Raw genomic sequence first — 19174 nt, 5'->3', positions numbered from 1 at the left:
AATAGGGCCAAAGAGTACATGCAGTGCTGCACACAAAATGCTTGTGGGTACAGACCCATTTGTGTAGCCAGCTGTATGACAACTTAGTGGTGCAGTATTTCCGCCAAACACCAACTGTGTGAGGAAAAACACCAAGATGTCCATGGCATAGTTCTATTCTTATGTTCTTATGAGGGAAGGTTTCAGTAGTGTAAAAGGTAAGTGAACTGAATGTTACAGAGCAGAAGGAGGTAAGAGCAAAGGAAAGTGATTGAACATATGTACAGTGATCCATTTCATGTCAAGTGCAGGGACCAGACAGGCCTGTGAATGTCTCAGCAGAAGGGTGGGGTGGGGGGGTCAGTAAATCAGTGACTGTACATTCCCTTACCTGTTGGCTCTCTTCAAGTCATTGACAAACTCTGCTGACTGCTGATGCCGGATCTCACTGCTCTTCGTGAGTCTCTCTAAGGCGCTCACTAACTCCTGAGCCCGAGACTTCAGCTTCTTCTCCCTGGGGACAAAAAGCAAATCTCTGAAGGTGTGTCCTTGCGTCAAAGGAATTAGTACATACACTGCCTGTTGCCCAACACTGTATGCAGAGATCCTCAACCAAAATCCAAATATAGCTTCCCATGCTTCTCTTATGCTATGCTATGAAATGCTGGGTCACTGTGACAAAATTGTTGGAGACACTGCACTTAACCTCATAAGGGGCTCAAGCCATAAAGGTTTGAAAATCTCTGCTTTATAGTAAAGGTTTAACTGCAATAGACAGTGCTAAATGAAATGAGGTTCAAAATACACTTTAACCTGTTTATAAACCACCAACATATTCCGCTGCGCAGTGCAATAAATGGGTAACAAATGGGTGTATACGTCAACATACAGATTGCATACAAAATACAACCAGTACCGAAAGGAAAAAAGTAAAGCCCGGCACAATGAAGTTTACAATATGAAATATTAAATCTGAGTCTCCTGAGAGGTTAATAATGCTTAACTGAAAGCCACTTGGCTATTTGTTACATTTGCCCCCATTGCTGTTAGAGAATTGCTCTAGCTACACAGAGAGTCATGTCAGCAGTGCAAGTAATTGGCTTTACTCTGACGTTTCTGTATTATAATGTAGAAGAGTGACTCTATATAAAAGCTCAGTAAAAGCTTTGTAAACTATATGGATTATTCTTCATACAAATCATTTTTCTGGATGTGTGTTTAACTGCCATTTAGTTCCTAATGGGATGTAATAGTAAAGGATATTTATCAATAGAGGTTAGTGAAACAGTGCCTTCCTGCTGCCAAATTGTCACAATGCCTTTCTCAGAAGTAGAAGTACTTTTGCTACAATCAGGAAGAAATAACTCTAGCTACCTCTATACACAGGATGCTATAATGGAGCATTTTTAAAAAGACAAATTGTAAGAAGAGTAATTTTGTATTGTCTTTTAAAAAGCCCCAAGAGTGCAGAACTTTCCCTGAGCATGCTCCATGTAAATGAGGGGGCACTTCTATGTAGCACTATGTATCTGTATGTGCCCTGTAGCACTGGCAAACAATGGTAGTGCTCGGAGCTGCTCCACTGACAGGTTCCCTGAGATATAGGCAGGTTCCACCTACAGAACCAAAGTCCTTTGTCTGACATCATCATTTTAATATAATCCAGTCCTGGAACATGCCCATCATCATCATCATATATTTATACAGCTCCAGTAAATTACACATCACTTGATGAACAGGGATCTTACAATTATTTAACAAACAAGGTTTAATGGGGAAAAAAGGAAAGCATAAAGGCAATACAAATCAGAGGGGACATAAGCTGCATTTAAGGAATATACACAGGATAACAAATGTTGCAAAACATCTTTTAGTATATTAATAGTAACAACATGTAGTTTGAGAGTGTGGCCCCATTGAGTTATGGTAACAATATGGTTATAACGGATACTGAAAAGACATGTGCTAAACCAGTTCTTTTCTTCAGTGTATACAATAGAGGAGCCATAGTGCCAAGTCCCACCCAATAGCTGCACTGTTGGCTCTCTAGCCAGTGGCTGACGCAGGATATGGTACATACAGGGTTACTCAGAATTAATGTGAACAAAGCACCATGGCCAGATAGAATGCACCCCTGGGTACAGAAAGAGCTTAGTTCAGTGCTAGCTAGGACCTAGGAGTCCTTGTAGATAATAAACTTGGCTGTTGCAAGCAATGCCAGGCAGCAGCTGCAAGGGCAAACAAGGTTTTGAGCTGTATTAAAAGGGGTATAGATTCACGGGAGGAGGGGGTTATTCTTCCCCTTTACAGAGCGCTGGTAAGGCCCCATCTAGAATATGCTGTTCAGTTTTGGTCTCAAACAGGACATTATTAACTAAGCTGGTAAAGCGATCATATAATAATTCAAGATACACTGAATATGCTTCCCTAAACAGGTGGGTCTTTAAAGAGTATTTAAAAGTCTGGAAGGAAGGGGAAAGTCTGATAGCTTGAAGCAGAGAGTTCCAGCACCCAGCTCCAAACCCCCCCTGCAACCTGATCCAATCTTTAAACAATAGTTTCAAATATTCACCTTCTGGATGCTAAGTTCTTTAAATAAATAAATCAATGAATCCTAAATCCCCACCAGGTAGGTGCCACGTGCTGTCTATACACTGTCTATAAGGAAATCTCCAGACTCCTCAATGTGCTGCCACCACCATATTAGTGCACTAGAATAAAGGAAATTCCATGCTGGTATGTTGGGAAAAGCCTTCCATAGAATAAGGGATTGCCAACGGCTGTGAAAAGGTTAAGATGTGGAAAAAGAAGAGTGAGCACGAGGATGAATGAAAGTGCATGTAGACGGATAAGGAGGCTTATTCTTATTGCATGTATTACAGTGTTCCGCATGATGCCCAGCCAGTGAAACGGATCAGCAGCTGCAGGCACCAGCCGGCAAAACACTATAATATTCAATTCATTTTGGAGAAAATGTATTCAGCGGCAGGAGAGGGGATTTAAATTGCCTTTCCTTCAGCAAGGAGAAACAGGGATGACTTGCTATGGAAACACAGCAGCGAGAAATACGGTTATGGATTCTGTCTGACATGTCATCATGGAGAAATTAATATCTGAACACTGGGTATTGTTTCCAGGTACCGGGGAAAATAAATAAGCGCACAATCCTGTCTTCCTAAGGTCTGGCTCTGACAAATATCATGTTTACATTACAACTGACTGGCTACATGCACTACCCATAATGCAATGCCTACACTATATCTACCCAAGAGGGGTAATTAATACCATGCATAATCACTGAATCTCCCCTTTCTGTCCTACAGAACAGCACTAAAAATACTTACACAAGTAAAATCTCTGGAAGAAGCCTAATGTGCCACTATATGCCACCGTGCAAGAGTGAGTGTGTGCTACTGCTGTGCTGGAACAGTCCTTGCCCTTTAAGGTGCCAGAGATTCCAAGGCATGAAGGAGTGGCGCAGTCTTGCATAGTAATTGTACTGTACTGCCAGACATTGCCAAAAACACTCACAGGGTTGTCCTGTATCGTGTCCAGTATCATGATAGTGCCAGTCCAATGCCAACATCAAAAAATAGCTCCATAAAAGCCATACCAAGATGCCATCAGACAAGTGACCATGGGATAAATGTTCAACTGAACATGATATTAAATTCTCTGCTAATAGCAGATGCTGGCTGTGAGTAACTGCCTCTGCTCCAAAGTCAACCTCCCTCAGGTGAATTTCTGGCCATGCCCTGTTCTGCCCCAAGCGCACCCACGTTCTGCCCAGACCATGCTCTGCCCTACCAAGGCAATATACCATCCTGCCCAGAGCAATCACTTTTGGAAAAATGTTTGCCTGTACTGTACATGTTAACCTTCGATCTTGTATTTGTATCACTTTACTCTGTAAAGAACTATGATAAATAAAGGCACTATATAAACAGGACTGCTTACTGAAGTAGACATGATTCCCAGGTGTGCCGCCCTGGACCAACAACCCTGGGAGCACAATAATGACAAAATGGTGATGCCACAAGCAAAAAGGCAAAGAAATTAATATAACCACATTATAGTCTGTAGGGCTATTTCAGTTGATTAAAATGAGGGGTCTGACAACTCTGAAGGATGCTTCTGCCAAAAGTTATGCCAGATGAATTTTGTGGGTCCCCTATCTTACTGGGCAAATATCTCTTTTGCCCATTTATTAAAGGAGAACTAAAGCTTAACTAAAAAAGTAGGGTAGAAATGTTGTATATTATGTTAGGGGTTCTGTACCAGCCCAAAGCAACCACAGCCACAGCAGGGAAGATCTGTGCCCCCAAAGATGCCCAGTAGCCCCCCATCTTCTTTTCTGCTGATTCCCTGCACATGCTCTGTGCTGCTGTCACTTACTGAGCTTAGGGACCCACTCACAATATACTGTATATATTGCATATAAATGTCACAATATAAGGCTGGTTAGTAATTCATTCGGATTCACATAACATTACAGATCTGAAACCAGTTAGCATCAGAATTTAATAATCAGCCCTGTAGCATCAGCTTATATGACAGGCCAGCCTCATTTTCTGCTTGCTAATTTGCAATGACCCCTGTCTGACACTGCGTGTGTTTGCTAGGCACAGCCTTTCCCCTGCATTTCAATGGAAAGCTGTCTCAAGTTTAAAGATAAACTAAACACCCCCCCCAGTCCCCCATACCTGCACCTTAACTGCAGGGCATCACAGCAGGGTTAGTGGAATCTATTTTTTTGCCGCAGATTTTACAGCAGTGACTGGCAAGCAGGCACATACACACTAGGCCAGGACCAAGACTTCGTATGCACTAGCAGTTTGCTCATAGCCTTCCATCACCACCGTGGAATGTCGCCCACCAACTCTGCTGTGCAGCTCTGCAATCTGGACACAGGTACAGGGGACTAGTTCACTTGGTGGTGGTGGGGATAATTCAGTTGGAGAGGGGCACAGGGGACTATACACTGAGGACAGTTCCCATTTAAGGGTGTTGTGATTACCCTGGTTCTCCATGTGAGATATTATATATGCGTTACACTTTAGGTTAATGTTAGACTAGCCGTTTCCTCTGCTGGAGAAAAGCACCAATGCAGAAAATACCAATCTTACCCATGCCTCTGCCACTGACATTAGCCTTGTACTGTACCAAAAAGCCATGCAGAAGCTAAAGGGAAACACCTGAATGTGCCCCCCACCTTCCCACGGATGGAGCAGATGTTACAATTTCACTCCAGACAGCGACATTTGCTTTTTGCTGATTGCATTATCTCTCACTCTCGCAACTGAAGATAAAGTCTCACTGAGGGAGCATTTTGATTACCCTATCTTTTTCTCTCTTGCGTGCTATCCAATTACTCGCTGTCTCAAATGAAGCCTGTGTAATGATTAACAGCATTGGCGCAGACACATGGGCTTGTTTGTTAAATACTTGCACAAAAAAGCAAGAGCTCGTGGATTTGAAGGATATGCACAATATTTAAATGGTGAATAAAATACATTTTTTCAGTTCTAGGCTATGGCCTCACAAGGCTGTTTCTTTGCCTATGTACAAGCTCAGCCACTAAGCCACTGCCTCGGCCTGGGTGCCGACATATAGAATGGATTTTGGCACTAAAACACATAAGTATGCATTTTGGTGTAAAAATCCCCTCCATTTGTGGCAGTGCAGTGGCACCAGTTGCAGCAGCAACATGGAAAGAAGGTGAGCAGTAAGGCTGTTTCTCAGACTGCATTTATTTGCAGGCCAAGGAACAGTCTGGGCTGAACATAGCCTAAGGGCGATTTTTAAATTCCAGTCATGGTGATCGCAGCTGGTAAAAAACGCGGCAACTTTGTAATGATGGCGACTAATCTCCCCGTGTGCCAGAGCCCTTAGTCCCCGTGTGCCAGAGCCCTAAGAGTTTCTTAAAGTCATGGCAACTAATTGCCCCATCTGTCTTCGCCCTAAGGGCTCTGGCACACGGGGAGATTAGTCGCCCGCAGCAAAACTCCCTGTTCACGGGCGACTAATCTCCCCGAGTTGCCTTCCCCCTGCCATCCCACCGGCGAACATGTAAGTCGCCGGTGGGATGGCAGACGCGGCGGGGTGATTTCGGGAAATCACCGAAAAAGACGCAGGTCTTTTTCGTGAATTTGCGCGAAATCGCGCCGTCTTTTTCGCCGATTTCCTGAAATCGCCCCGCCGCGTCTGCCATCCCACCGGCGACTTACATGTTCGCCGGTGGGATGGCAGGGGGAAGGCAACTCGGGGAGATTAGTCGCCCGCGAACAGGGAGTTTTGCCGTGGGCGACTAATCTCCCCGTGTGCCAGAGCCCTAAGAGTTTCTTAAAGTCATGCCAACTAATTGCCCCGTCTGTCTAGTAAGGGCATAGGGGATGTTTTGCCAACCATGCAAACAAAAGCTGGGAAAGATTTCAATGTTGTCTTAATACAGCCCAAAGTGCAGCCACAATGCAGCCATAGGCAGACAGTAAGTACTGGGCTTTGCAGCACCTTTAGCTCATTGGTGCTCCCCTCCTTGTGCATCTTATTGACATGTAAACTATGGAACATCCTAGGAGGTGCCCATGAACCAATCCCTACCCACTAGGCCTGGGCAGGGATTCAAAATAGGCCCTGGCAATTTCAGTACACAGAGGTCCAAACCCCCCCCCCCTCACAAATACAGTGCTGCTGAAATCAGAGAGGCACAGGTCTTTGATTTCAAATATATGAATATAGAAAAAGCAAGGAAAAAGTAACTTAAATCTACTTGTTATGTATAGCGATGAGCAAATTTTTTTACCAGGTTTGCAAAAGTAAAAGTCACATGGCAGCCACAAATTTTTGTGAATATTTTGGAACAGATTTACTTACCACTGCATACACACTGTTTAACAAATGCTTTTCCAAGAAGGATTGCATGCTGGCCACATTATAGTCCCTTCTCTCTCTCTGGAGAGTGCAGTATGTCATTTAGCTATAGTCATTATAAGAATGAAACCCACAGGCAGGTATACTTCCCTCTTAAACCTGTTCTAAAGATCTAAAAGAAGTTGGAGAATGGTCCAGACATACCTTCTGAGTGCACTTGTGAGCTCTGAGGCAAGTTCACTTTCATTGTATGTTCTCAACTCTGACAAAGACAAGGCAGAACCCTCTGTGGAATCCTGAAGGAGAGAGAAATGCACGTAGATTTATTAAAGGCAATGTCTCAGACAGCTTCACTGCAAAACCAGGACCCCAAACAGATTATTGATGGTACTAAAATGGCCACTATCATATTAAAAGCGACTAAGAAAATACAGAGATATTTAGATATTCCAACCTTTCCCAACTTGTCCTTGCTGCTGCTGCTGGTGGAGCTGAGTGATCTCATTCTTTGCTCTTTTTGCTCCTCCACTTCTGACTTGAGGTGCTCGATGTGTACCAGGTAGGCCTGTTCCTGAGCATCTCGCGTGCTAAGCTTCAGCTCTAGAGCTTTTTTCTCTTTCTCCAGCAGGTACAACTGTGCTTTCAGCTCAGCCATTTCCTCCTGTAAAGCAAACAAGCAATGATATTATCATCTTGGGAAACAACTATGGCCTGAGTGCATCCAAATGAGAAGCAAAACTAATAAAAAAAAAGTAAAACCCTATTATGTCTCAAATTACAACATTTAGTTCTTTCCTAATAAAAGGGTAAATAAACACCCCTTCACAATTTAAGTCACCAAATGTTTTATACAGTGGAACCAAACACTTAAGAACATTTCTTATGTGAAATTATTGTGTTACTGAAAGTTTTCCAGATATGTGTCAGTTAAAACATTAGGCTACCCCAACTCTTTACATACCTTAAAGGTTCATAGAGATGGGCGTTTGGACCTGAGTTCCCCTGCGGTGCAGTTCTCCGGTGTTTCACTGCAGGGGAGTGCAGGAAGAGACGCAATCCGTTCTTTCTTACAGGGCTGTACTAACATAGACGCATGTAAGCACCAAAAGCAGGTGGAACACAAGCAGTGGACCGCAGGAGAACACAGGTCCAGACGCCCATCCGTACAAGCCCTAAGGCAGAACGAGACCATATATGTCTTTAGTTTGTTCAGTTAACTGTGAGAGCCCCATTTTACCCTCTTAACAGTCCTATTCCTAATTTAGATTCATCAACATATCTAAAGGTCACTGTTCTGCACCAAACATACTGGTCCTTGTTCTTGCCCCATGAGCAGTTACAATTAAAGCACCTACAAAGCGGTGGCATCAGTTACACCCAGGAAGATGATCGTTTGTGCACAGCAGTAGATATGTGAAGCAGGTGAGCTGACAATTAATAATTCAATCATCTCCCTCATAAGTGGAACAGGTTTTAAACAATGGAAGGCCAATTTCAGCAGCAGCTGTGATCAAGGAGATGTGGAGATGTAAAGCATTTACAGCATTGTATGAGGCTTGTTTTGTTGGTTTTTATCTGCTGAATTAAATGGCATCCTCAGCAAAAGAGGCAAAGACATTTATTAAATGGTATTGAACAAACATCAGTCACAAGATGTGCTTAAACTAATGATCTATTCGAAAAGCAAGGCTTGCTAAACAAATGAGATAAACAGCTGTGTTTAGGGAGATCACAGCTGCTATAAATATACATTACATGCAAACGTTGGGGGTAAATTTCGCCAGGGCATTGTGGCCCTACAAAGCGCTATACATATTGAACAATATTATATGACATTATACAGTGGTATAAATAAATAAAACTAAAATAGTAATTGCTGGTTATAGTTGCACAACAAACTAATCTGACCCTAGTCTTAAGGTCCCCATACACGGGCCGACTATAGCTGCCGATATCGGTCCCTTGGACGACCGATACCTGGCCTGAAATTGGCCAGATCTCAATCGGCCAGGTTAGAAAATCCGGTCGGATCGGGGACCGCATCGGCTCGTTGATGCGGTCCCCGAACCGACTGCCCCATAAGCTCAAATGTAATCCGATCGTTTGGCCCCAGGGCCAAACGATCGAATTATTTTTTTTTTAAGTCCCTTGCTACCCGATATCGCCCACCCGTAGGTGGGGATATCGGGTGAAGATCCGCTCGCTTGGCGACATCGCCAAGCGAGCGGATCTTATAGTGTATGGGGACCTTTAGTGTAGAAGCCATAACAGGTTTAAAGGGAAACATGGGAAGCCATGCATGGCCAGGACCCATTTACAGCCCACTGGTAGGCTTTTAGCTCTCCAAAGCAATGGAGAGTGCGCAGTAGTTCAGCTAACCTAAAATGTGCCTCTGGTCCCCATTCTCAGTATTACACTAGAGATCATTAGGGTTGAGTGTATATATTTAGCACCCTGGGAAATGTTATGAACCTGTGAGTGCTGCACCTGAAACATGGGTGCTTTTGTCAGACTTTGCTGTAGTCATTTTCAAACTGGCTTTGATGTGATTTCCCAAATGAACATGTGAAAAGTCTTGTACTCAAGTCTGAACATCAATTAGTTTATATTTCCTAAAATGGCCTAGAATATAACCCAGGGATTACTTACAATCCCTGCTCAAATATATAGGCCAGGTGATCCACATGAATGGTACAGGGTGGCTTCATTTGTTATGTGAGTGTCCTGCCTAGCATGAAATGAGATTAGTGTAAAGCAGCCGGCTCGCTCCTTCTGCAACCCAGGAAGGAAGGGAAGGAGAGAGGGGTAAAACTGAGATGGGACCTAGTATAACATTCTCTCACAAGAGACTACAGAAGACAGCATGAAAACATAAGTCTTAAAGGTGGTTATACATATTACAATTGTTTGATTCCTCTACTAATGTTAAGAGCTGAATTGTCAGATATGCAGGTAGAAACAAAGAATTCTACTCCTATCTGACAATTTAGCTTTAACGTTTTGCCGATGTTCAGGAGCCTTCAAAGGTGCCCAATAAAAGTTTTCCATTCTGTCTGATCAACAAGGTGATCGATCGTTAAGGCTTTTGCCAATATTGGCCACCTCGTCTCTCATCATACAAGACGAATATCATACGATAACATTGGTGCGTGTATGGCCACACAAGGTGAGGGTCACATTTTTACAACAGACAGGGCCCAACAGTCTCTTAATCTAATGAGGCTTTTCAGGGGTGGGGGGCAAACATGCACTGATATTAAGTACATCTATGTGTATATAGCTGCGTATATATCTGCTTTATCTGTCTTTGCTCCTGCCATCCTGAAAACCTCATAAGAAAAAACTCAGGCTCCTATGTTCATATCCTTTATATTTCTCATTGGGATTGTGCAGGAATAGCAAGTCCTTATTAGGTCCTAGTTCATATCTGTGGAAAAGGTATATGAACATTGCATTAAAGCTAAAAGTAAATTAAATGATCGTACCTAAATTAGCCAGAACTGATTCAGTCATTTGAAATACTAACCATGAAAAGCATCAAGAATCCAAGAATGTCTAACTATACATGTAAATATATCTTGCGAAGCAAATAAACTTTGGATGAACTCTTTAAACTGTATTCGCTGCCTTATAGCTGATACATTCACTCTGTTGAGAGAACGATGGCTCCCAACTCCACACCCTCTGTCTTGTGACCAGGGGATTAAAAGCCAAGAGATTTGTAGTACACAAGCCATTATCTATTAGCTGAGACTGAAGAAGGATAGCACAATCTACTGGTAGGGCACTGGGGAACCCTGCAGTATCACTTCCAGCAATTCAGATAGAGATATTAAGCTATTACTATGTTGATGTATTATGATAGCAAAATATGAGCAGGTCTGTGAATAAAATTGTTACTATAGAGCTGCCTGCCAAGCACAGGAAAAACTGACCACCCATGTTACACCTATTTCTTTTCAGTACTTCAATCAGCACTTATAAGTTCCCTCCATTCAGACTACAATATCATTAAGTATATTTTCCAACTCAGGACAAATACTCATTGAATGGTGCTGTTCCACTAAGATTTATAGAAAATACTAAAGTCAATGCAAGCAGTGCATTAGCTCCCAAACATTCAGCATACAGGAAAGCACTGGCACACAATAATCCAATTATCTTTAAAGTCTGTGACACACAGGCGTACTGCAAAGATACAAGGGAAGCTAGGCACCAACAGTTAGCTGCAACAATATGGATTATTTATTCTGCCACTCAGGTCCAGACTGGGATTTAAAACAGGCCCTGGCATTTCAAGTACACAGAAGCCCAAATAGCCCCCACCAGCCCAATAAATAGTGACTGTCTATGGCATCTTACAGCAGCCCCTCTGGCATTTGCCAGAATCCACAGATTGCCAGACCTAGCATGCTGCCAGTTTATAGACTGTAAACAACATTTCATCGTATTTACACCTCTCTTCAGTCAGACTTGCTTTGTGAAAGCAGACTACTGACATAGCCAAACCCCTAGAAGAACTATCACAGCTAATACTAGCACTTTTATTGCAGGGTATGATCCCTTTTTATTCTATTAGAGCAGAGCATTTTAACCATTGTTGGATTGAAACAGCAGAGGTGAATGCAAAGAATGGCTTGTCCAACTATATGCTCTGCTGAGGCAAGTGGGAAAGTGATGCCATTACAGTACCCAAGCCTCCCAGATAATGAAACAATGTGAATAACCACAAGGCCAAGATGAGCATCAATCAAGCAGCAACATATCAGTATTGCAGAATGTGTCTTCTCCAGCGTAACTGTGGCTGGTTATTGCTACAGGGCAAAGTTAAGCTTCTTAGAGCATCGTTGTTTTCAGCACAAACATAGTACAGCTATGGAACCTGTTATCCAGAATGCTGGAGCTTTCCTGATAAGAGTTCTCTTCTTAATTTGAATCTCCACACCTTAAGGCTAATGACCCATGAAGAGATTAGTCGCCCATCATAGATCTCAGCCACCATGGGCGACTAATCTCTTTAAAATGCCTTTCCACCGGCATCAAATGGATTCGCTGGTGGAAAGGCCTACATATAGCCAAAGTGATGCAATATTTCCATTGGCGATTCTGTTTGTTGCCAGTGGAAAGGCATTTCAGAGAGATTATTCACCAGCGGTGGCAGAGATCTATCCCAAGCGACTATTCTCTTTGTGAGACATTTGTCTTAGTCTACTAATAAATAAACAGCAAATAAACCCAATGGGATTGTGTTACCTCCTATAAGAATTAATTATATCATACAGTTAAATATAAAATGAACCCTGCGCCTTCTACCCTATAGAATATCACCCCAAAATACATCTAGAAACTGACCCAGTGTGCTGATCAACATATATACACAATTAATTATATCTTAGCTGGGATCTAGTACAAGGTACTGTTTTATTATTTTAGAGGAAAAATTGTTTTTAAAAATTACAATGATTTGATTAAAATGAAGTCTATGGGAGATGTATAACAGGTTTCCGCATAATGGATCCCATACCTGTATTGTGTCTTGATGATAGTGTCTCTTAAATATGTCGTACTGAGTTTACTTATTTTATTCTTGTTTTACCAGAATTGCATCAAATAGAAAAATAGAGGGAAACTACAAATCTTAAACAACATCCAATACCCTGCCCTCTAATGACAGTCACTTCTGGAAACCCCATGGTCAAGCTTTAGAATACTGCCAAACACCTATTTTGCTGCAAATTGCTTTGCCTTTTCTATCAGCCATCTAATAATGCCAGTGGTGAAACTGCACTTTTATATAGGACTTTTATTTGGCTTGTGAAACTACATATGTCAGCATATTTTAAAACTGTATGTTAAATGTTTAGGACATGAAATGAAAATGATGGAAACTTTTCCAAGCAGTGACTGAAATGCACTGAAATTAACCTACAATGGCGTAAGCACCATCCCTATGACTGTGCCATGACTCACTGTGTTATAAACCACCTAGGTAGTAATGAAGCCTGAATGGACTTGTTTTATCTGAGCAAGGAAGGAGACAGTTATGTGGCTACAAAGAAGTGGATAAAGGGATTCATTTTGTTTAATAGCCAAATTAGAATGACTATTTATGACGCTGCTACTGGCACAAATCACACATTTTGTTTTAGCGATGGTGTTTATCTTTAGTGCATTTTAAGGGAAATAAACGAAATTTACCCAATAATTCCAGGGCTCTCAGAAAGTTAAAACACAGGGCCAGAACTGGTGTTATCATGAGAATGATAGTCTCATTGTAATCAGGTGTAGGCACTATTTAACTAATAGATAACAATAAAAAAATCATTGTACTGCAATGGCACAAATTTGTAGTCACAATGGGCAGCCATATCCCCTTGGATTTTGTGCCAGGATTCTGTTCTTTCTGTTGTACAGAGGGATACGTGGTTCAAGTAAGCACCAAAATATGTAGAAACACTAACTGCACTGTACCATGTTCAGTGGAAAAGTCAGTACAGCAAAAAAAAATTACTGTACAGTGTGTACCCCACCTTTTGTGAAAGCGCTGATGCTGGCTTGACACTCCATGGCAAGAACATATTTCTCCTAAGTGCTTTCCAACCCTACCTTCATGGCCATAAGCTCTTGCATTAAGACAGCATTCTCCAGGTCGAGTCTCTGGCTGTCGCCTCGTGGCTTGACATCATAACTTAAAGGATCTATGTGAATGCTCTCCAGTTCTAACATGGTGAGTTTGACAGCTGCCCGATCATTCTTCAGCTGCTGAATGTAATCCTTCAGTCTCTGCTCGTCTTCTTTAGTAAATTCTGTGTCACAGCTGCTGGCTGTTGAGCTTGTAGTACTGAAAAAGAGGGACAAAACTTGGTCATTTGGACAGATTTTAGGCTAGAATTTCAGGCTTGTAATTTCATTGATCTGTGACTGATCTGTGACTGTCTCAGCTATTGACATATAGATAACATTATCTGCAGGAAGCTGTGATACTGCCAGCCATGGCCAAGCAAAAATATATATTCAGACCATAACAATTGTTTTTTCATTTAGTATTAAAACGACAAGATGTATTATTTAAAACACAGTAAGTGGCAGTGTCAGTTCACTGTCCTGCTGGACACTTCTCAATGTCATTGAGGTCTGATATACAGTAATACTAAATGGCTATGACAGATGGGACACTTGCGGGAAATCTCATCTCCCGCAGGTGATTAAGAGCTTGAAAATACCTGCCCCTTCCCATAAATTTTCATTGTTGCGCGTAAAACACTTTACATGCGATGATCCTGTGTAATTGAGCAAAAATGTCTCCTTACACATTTTTTAGGCAATATTACCAGGACTAGCCGAAAACACAAAAAGTGTTTTACATGACAAGCATACCCTAAAGATTTGGTCAGTGGTCTGCTGCATGTTAAACTAACAACCCCTAAATGCTGGTCTATAAATGGCTTAAATTAGGGACAGCAATAAAACTGAAAGCAAAAATCTTCCACACAGGTGTCTGACCTATATTCGGATCCCTTCATTCTTAGGGCTCTGGCACACAGGGAGATTAGTCACCCGCGACAAATCTCCTGTGTCGCAAGCGACTAATCTCCCTGAAATGCCATCCCATTGGCGAAAATATAAATCGCCGGTGGGATGGCATACGCAGCGCCGTAATTTCTCAAGGCAACTCCCGCGATTTCATGAAGGATGGCCTTCACGTAATTCAGAGCTTTCTGGATAACAGGTTTTCAGATAACGGATCCCATACTTGTACATATGTTAGGGCCCCCCTTGACCACCCCCCCACTAGTGGACAGAAACAATTGGCTGTTATTGATTGCCAGCTCCTTTTTTATGATGCTAATCGCCCAAGATTGGTAAAATGAATTAAAATATCTATTTAAAAAGTGCTGATCCCAAATACTAATAAAAGGCACTACATCAGATAAGGGATATTATGTGCATACAAATGCAGACAAAAAATGACACAGTTCTCACAGCAAAACAAATAACCCTATACATCAGTGCTGCCCAACTTACTACATGTATTAGGCTGATTATTTCTCATACTGCCCAACATCTCATTTTGGTGTTAATATAATGTTGATTCTCTCATTACTGCTACTCTTCTAGAAAGGTTTCCACTAGATATCCAAACATTGCTGGGGGGATTAGCTTCCATTCAGCCTAAAGAGGATCAATAATGCTGGGTACTGATGATAAGGATGAGGCCTCCCATGCAGCCAGCATTCCATTCATCCAACAGGTCAGATAACTTTAGTTGGGTTGAGGTCAATGCTCTGTACAGGCCAGTCAAGTTCTTCGACTCTCATGTCAGTAAACCAGTTTTGAGTGATCTAGCTTTGTGCATAGGGACATTATCATGCTGAAACAGAAAGGACCTTCCCCAAACTGGAGAAGCCATGCAATTGTTAAAAAGCAGTGATTCTTTGCACTTGAGTGTGGGATGAAAAACCCGGTGAGCTGATGCCTGCCATGGGTACACAAACAATGTCAGCAGACCACACTAAGATAGAATGAGCCAGCACTCCTCCATGGCTCTATTTGCCATCTTTCTGTTACACTTGTTGGCACCAGCATATGTGGGCAGTTGGGCTATTTACACTGTACAGACACATTGTACATAAACCACTCAAGGGAATCAGCCTGTGTGCTGCCAGAATATGCTTTGCCTTATTTTTGCTGAGAACTATTCTTTGCTACCTTAAAATGAACATTTTCAGTATTTAAGGTCTGCAACTTCTAGAATCTGATAAAGTAGCGAGACAATATCCTGTTAATAATGAACAGACCAATCACAGATGTTGCTTATGCCCCCTTTACGAGGAGATATTTCACTTGGGAAAAGAGATTCATTTTATTTTCTAATATTTATCTTCCAGTGAAAAATACAGCCCCCAGGTCCATATAATCCACGTAAAAGGCAAAATCTAGCATATGTACAAAAAATGAATTTCTCCTTCCAAAAAGTATTAAGAAATAACCAGAAATTGATCAGTAAACCACCTTTTAATGAACAGAGGTCCACATGTTGCAGCGAGATACCCCCCTGTGCAAATAACATTTCCCTGACCTGAGAGCCTCAGTGCTTAGCATTCCCTTTTAAACAGACCCCCAATTCTTGAACATATTGTGTGCAATCTCTCACTTGACCCAATAATGAAAGTGTTTAATGCAAAGCATTCATTTCTTAGATGGCTTTTTAATCCCCATGACTTATTACTGGCAAAATGCTGTCCTGTCCTACCCAGGTCAATGTCTTTCAATCTATTAAGATGGAAAACCAAGAGAAGGGGCAGGCAGAGAATACAAAGCCACCCCATAGAAATGAAGGTCATTCCAAACTAGATCATTTAAACATCCAACATAACCACTTGAGTGCTGCGGGTGCAAGTGCATAGCAAAGCAATTCATTAACAGCAGTTCCATCAACAAAGTGCTTTCTGTTCCTTTGGGATAAATCCTTTGTTTGCTTGACTCTGGCAGTCCTTACCACCATCTTAAATTTGTAGCCAAAACCGTAGGCTGAAATCCAGATCTTAATGTAATAGCCGTGTCTGCGTACTATTGGGTTTAGCTAAAATATTGCTTTGGTATAAATTTGCTGACTTTTCTGATCTAAAAGCATTTCCCAAGATGAATGGCTGTTATAAGAGAGGTGGTTTAAACAGCGCTCTCGACAGCACTTAATTCTGGGCTCATTTATTCCCCTGTCGGCCCCACTTACACACAGCTACAATTCTTGTTTTGCTAGATCATCAATGTGAAGGAGAAAGGAAAAACAACAGAAGAAATATATCACAGCAAACTGCAATACAATAATGTGAACCTAATTACAAGACACATAGTGGAGTGAGATTTGTGTTGGATAGATAGCCACAAACTGTGCTCTAGTAGCCCTAAGGATGAAGACACACAGAGCTACTAGTAGCAGTTACTTGTCACGGCTACAGAAATAGACAATGCTGATCATTTACTGATAACTGTCTCTATGTGTGGTTAAGCAGGGGCAATTCTTAGTATTGTCTATGGCAGGGTATTTTCTGGTGTTCAGTAGCCAAAAAAAGTAGCTGCTACTAGTAGTAGTAGTGTGTCTTCACCCTTAGGGCTACTACAGTAGTTTGTTGCCACCTATCCAACACAAATCTCACTCCACTGTGGGTTTTGTAATTAGGTTTTGTATCTCCAATCAAAAACAGGCTCCACCCTTCTGTCCCCACCTTTTACTTTTTAAAGCCTATACAGGTATGGAGCCAGTTATCTGGAAACCCTTTATCCAGATAGCTCAGAATTATGGAAAGGCCATCTCCTGCAGACTCCATTACAATGAAATCATTCAATTTTTTTATACATGATTCCCTTTTTGTAATAATAAAACAGTACCTTTTTACCTTGTACAAAACAATCCAATTGGTTTTTTTTATTATTTAAATGATTTTTTAGTAGACTTAAGCTATAGGGATCCCTTATCCCGAAAACCCCAGAGCATTCTGGATAACAGGTCCCATACCTGTAGCAGACAACGATGAGGATTGGAAATGGAGAATACTACAATCATCCTTTGTATATAGTTTAATATTAAAATAATGTTTTAATGTTGTGTGCCGTTATATCTTAACAGCTTATCAAATCATTTTGCTTAGGGATACTCTACACTGTTTATAAAAAACAAAAACCCTTAAAATCCACTATAGGAGAGAGCTGTCAGCTGAAGAATGCCTGGATAAGAAGGTAGAGTACACTAGCCAGTCACTAATCCACAGAGGCCCACTATCAATTATCTGGATAAGGTGATGTAGAAATGAGATAGCCCTTCTGCAGCTATAAACGGCTAATCCAACCATTGCAATTTCCAGCAACTGCCATCAAATCTCTGTACTGTTCCTATATGGCTGCAGGAGGGGTAGACGTTTACAGGAGATCTTGACTGCTGCAAATAAATTTGTCTCTGGGTAATTGCTGCAAGCAATATGTAGGCACACAATTATCACCCAAATCACTGATGGGTGGTTGGTAACTGTGTCCATCTGCATCTCTGCTGCTAATATAGGAAATAACCAAATATGAATAAGACAAAGCTTGCTTATAATTTTGGTAGAAAAAATTGCAGACATCGAAATAGTCCATGTGAAATGATATGTAAAGCCATGGGTCTCCAGCTGTTGCTGAACTACAGTTTCTAGTGACCTATTGACAGCAGCATGCTGGGAAATTCTGTCTCTCCTATTATCGCTAGTTATGCTGTTTTTAATCTGACTCACATTCTGTTCCTTCTCCAACTCAAAAAATATATCAGAGACTCTTTATTTTGGGGAAGGAGACAGTTTGTATGCAACAATATTTAGCATGCTGGCACTTAGAGGGTTAACGCTGATCAGCGTGCCTCCTGAATGCAGGTTAGAAAGCAGCCAGAGGCAATCTCCTGAGGCCTGGTAATCATCTGCTAGAGGAGGGTTAGGTCATTCATTAACAAGTCTGTCTGGAACGCTGCATGATCTCAGTTATCAGCCAGGGAATACCATCCCATCATGTTCCATATTACGTTGCTCTATTTCATCCCCTGCATCTATTATGTTTGCAGCCACAGAAACACGCAGTAAAAATAAACATTAAGGTTTTTTTCTTCGGAATGACGTTAGAAGCATCAGAAAATGCTAATAATTTTGGTTTCCATTACAGGGGCCAGTGCAATTGTCTTACACTGCTGGAGATCACAAGTGGTTTAAGTTACAGTTCCATTAAGGCTTCCACGGAATATGCATTAGTTACTGTGTCAGCAACGCTGCCTTCATTGCCCAGGGCGATTCTTGGCACCGTGGAGCTGTGATTTCTACCTGCATTATAACATGCCAGGGAGAACATTTCTTCTGCATTTACTCAGGAGTAACAAGATAACACTGGGGGTAATAGTAACAATTCATTACTCATCTAATGCAATATGATATGAAATGGCTGTTGTACTTAAGGCCTGGGGGCTAGATTCTCCAAGGCATTTTTATGCCTCCCCAGTCCGACTAAAGGCCTTTACTCATTTCTAAAGGAAAATATGAAGGCAGTGTATTTCATACTTACCTTATTGCTAATATCAATGCAAGTTACTCAATCACTGTAAAGTACCCCTAATGCAACCCACACACCCTTTGCAGGTTGCACAGGACTAGTGGGGGGAGGTTTACTATTCGTATAAAACTCTGTAGAGTTCAATTTCAACATTATTTCTGATTTTACTTTAGTCACCGCGGTTCCTTGTCCCATTTCTTTCTGTTTCTCAATCACATGACTATTACATGTAGGGAGACAAAGACTGATTCATATGCCC

At 41.6% G+C, this 19174-nt stretch overlaps 1 protein-coding gene across 8 annotated transcripts in view; it reads right to left on the bottom strand.

Moving 5' to 3' along the window:
- Window positions 1-19174, bottom strand: part of mcc (mutated in colorectal cancers) — a 164169-nt gene that overhangs the window by 4253 nt on the left and 140742 nt on the right. For all 8 annotated transcript variants that reach the window (XR_001169921.3, XM_031896347.1, XM_012957487.3 and 5 more), the window contains 4 exon segments: window positions 13456-13690; window positions 7304-7510; window positions 7054-7145; window positions 371-493 (listed from right to left, as the gene is read on the bottom strand). Coding sequence is in view for 7 of the 8 variants with exons in the window: in XM_031896347.1 (XP_031752207.1) it covers window positions 371-493; window positions 7054-7145; window positions 7304-7510; window positions 13456-13690 (657 nt within the window). In the remaining variant the exon portion in view is untranslated.

The sequence above is a fragment of the Xenopus tropicalis genome, chromosome 1 (assembly GCF_000004195.4).
Source record: "Xenopus tropicalis strain Nigerian chromosome 1, UCB_Xtro_10.0, whole genome shotgun sequence".
Classification (NCBI taxonomy): Eukaryota; Metazoa; Chordata; class Amphibia; order Anura; family Pipidae; genus Xenopus; species Xenopus tropicalis.
This window is presented reverse-complemented; position numbering and strand designations above follow the sequence as displayed.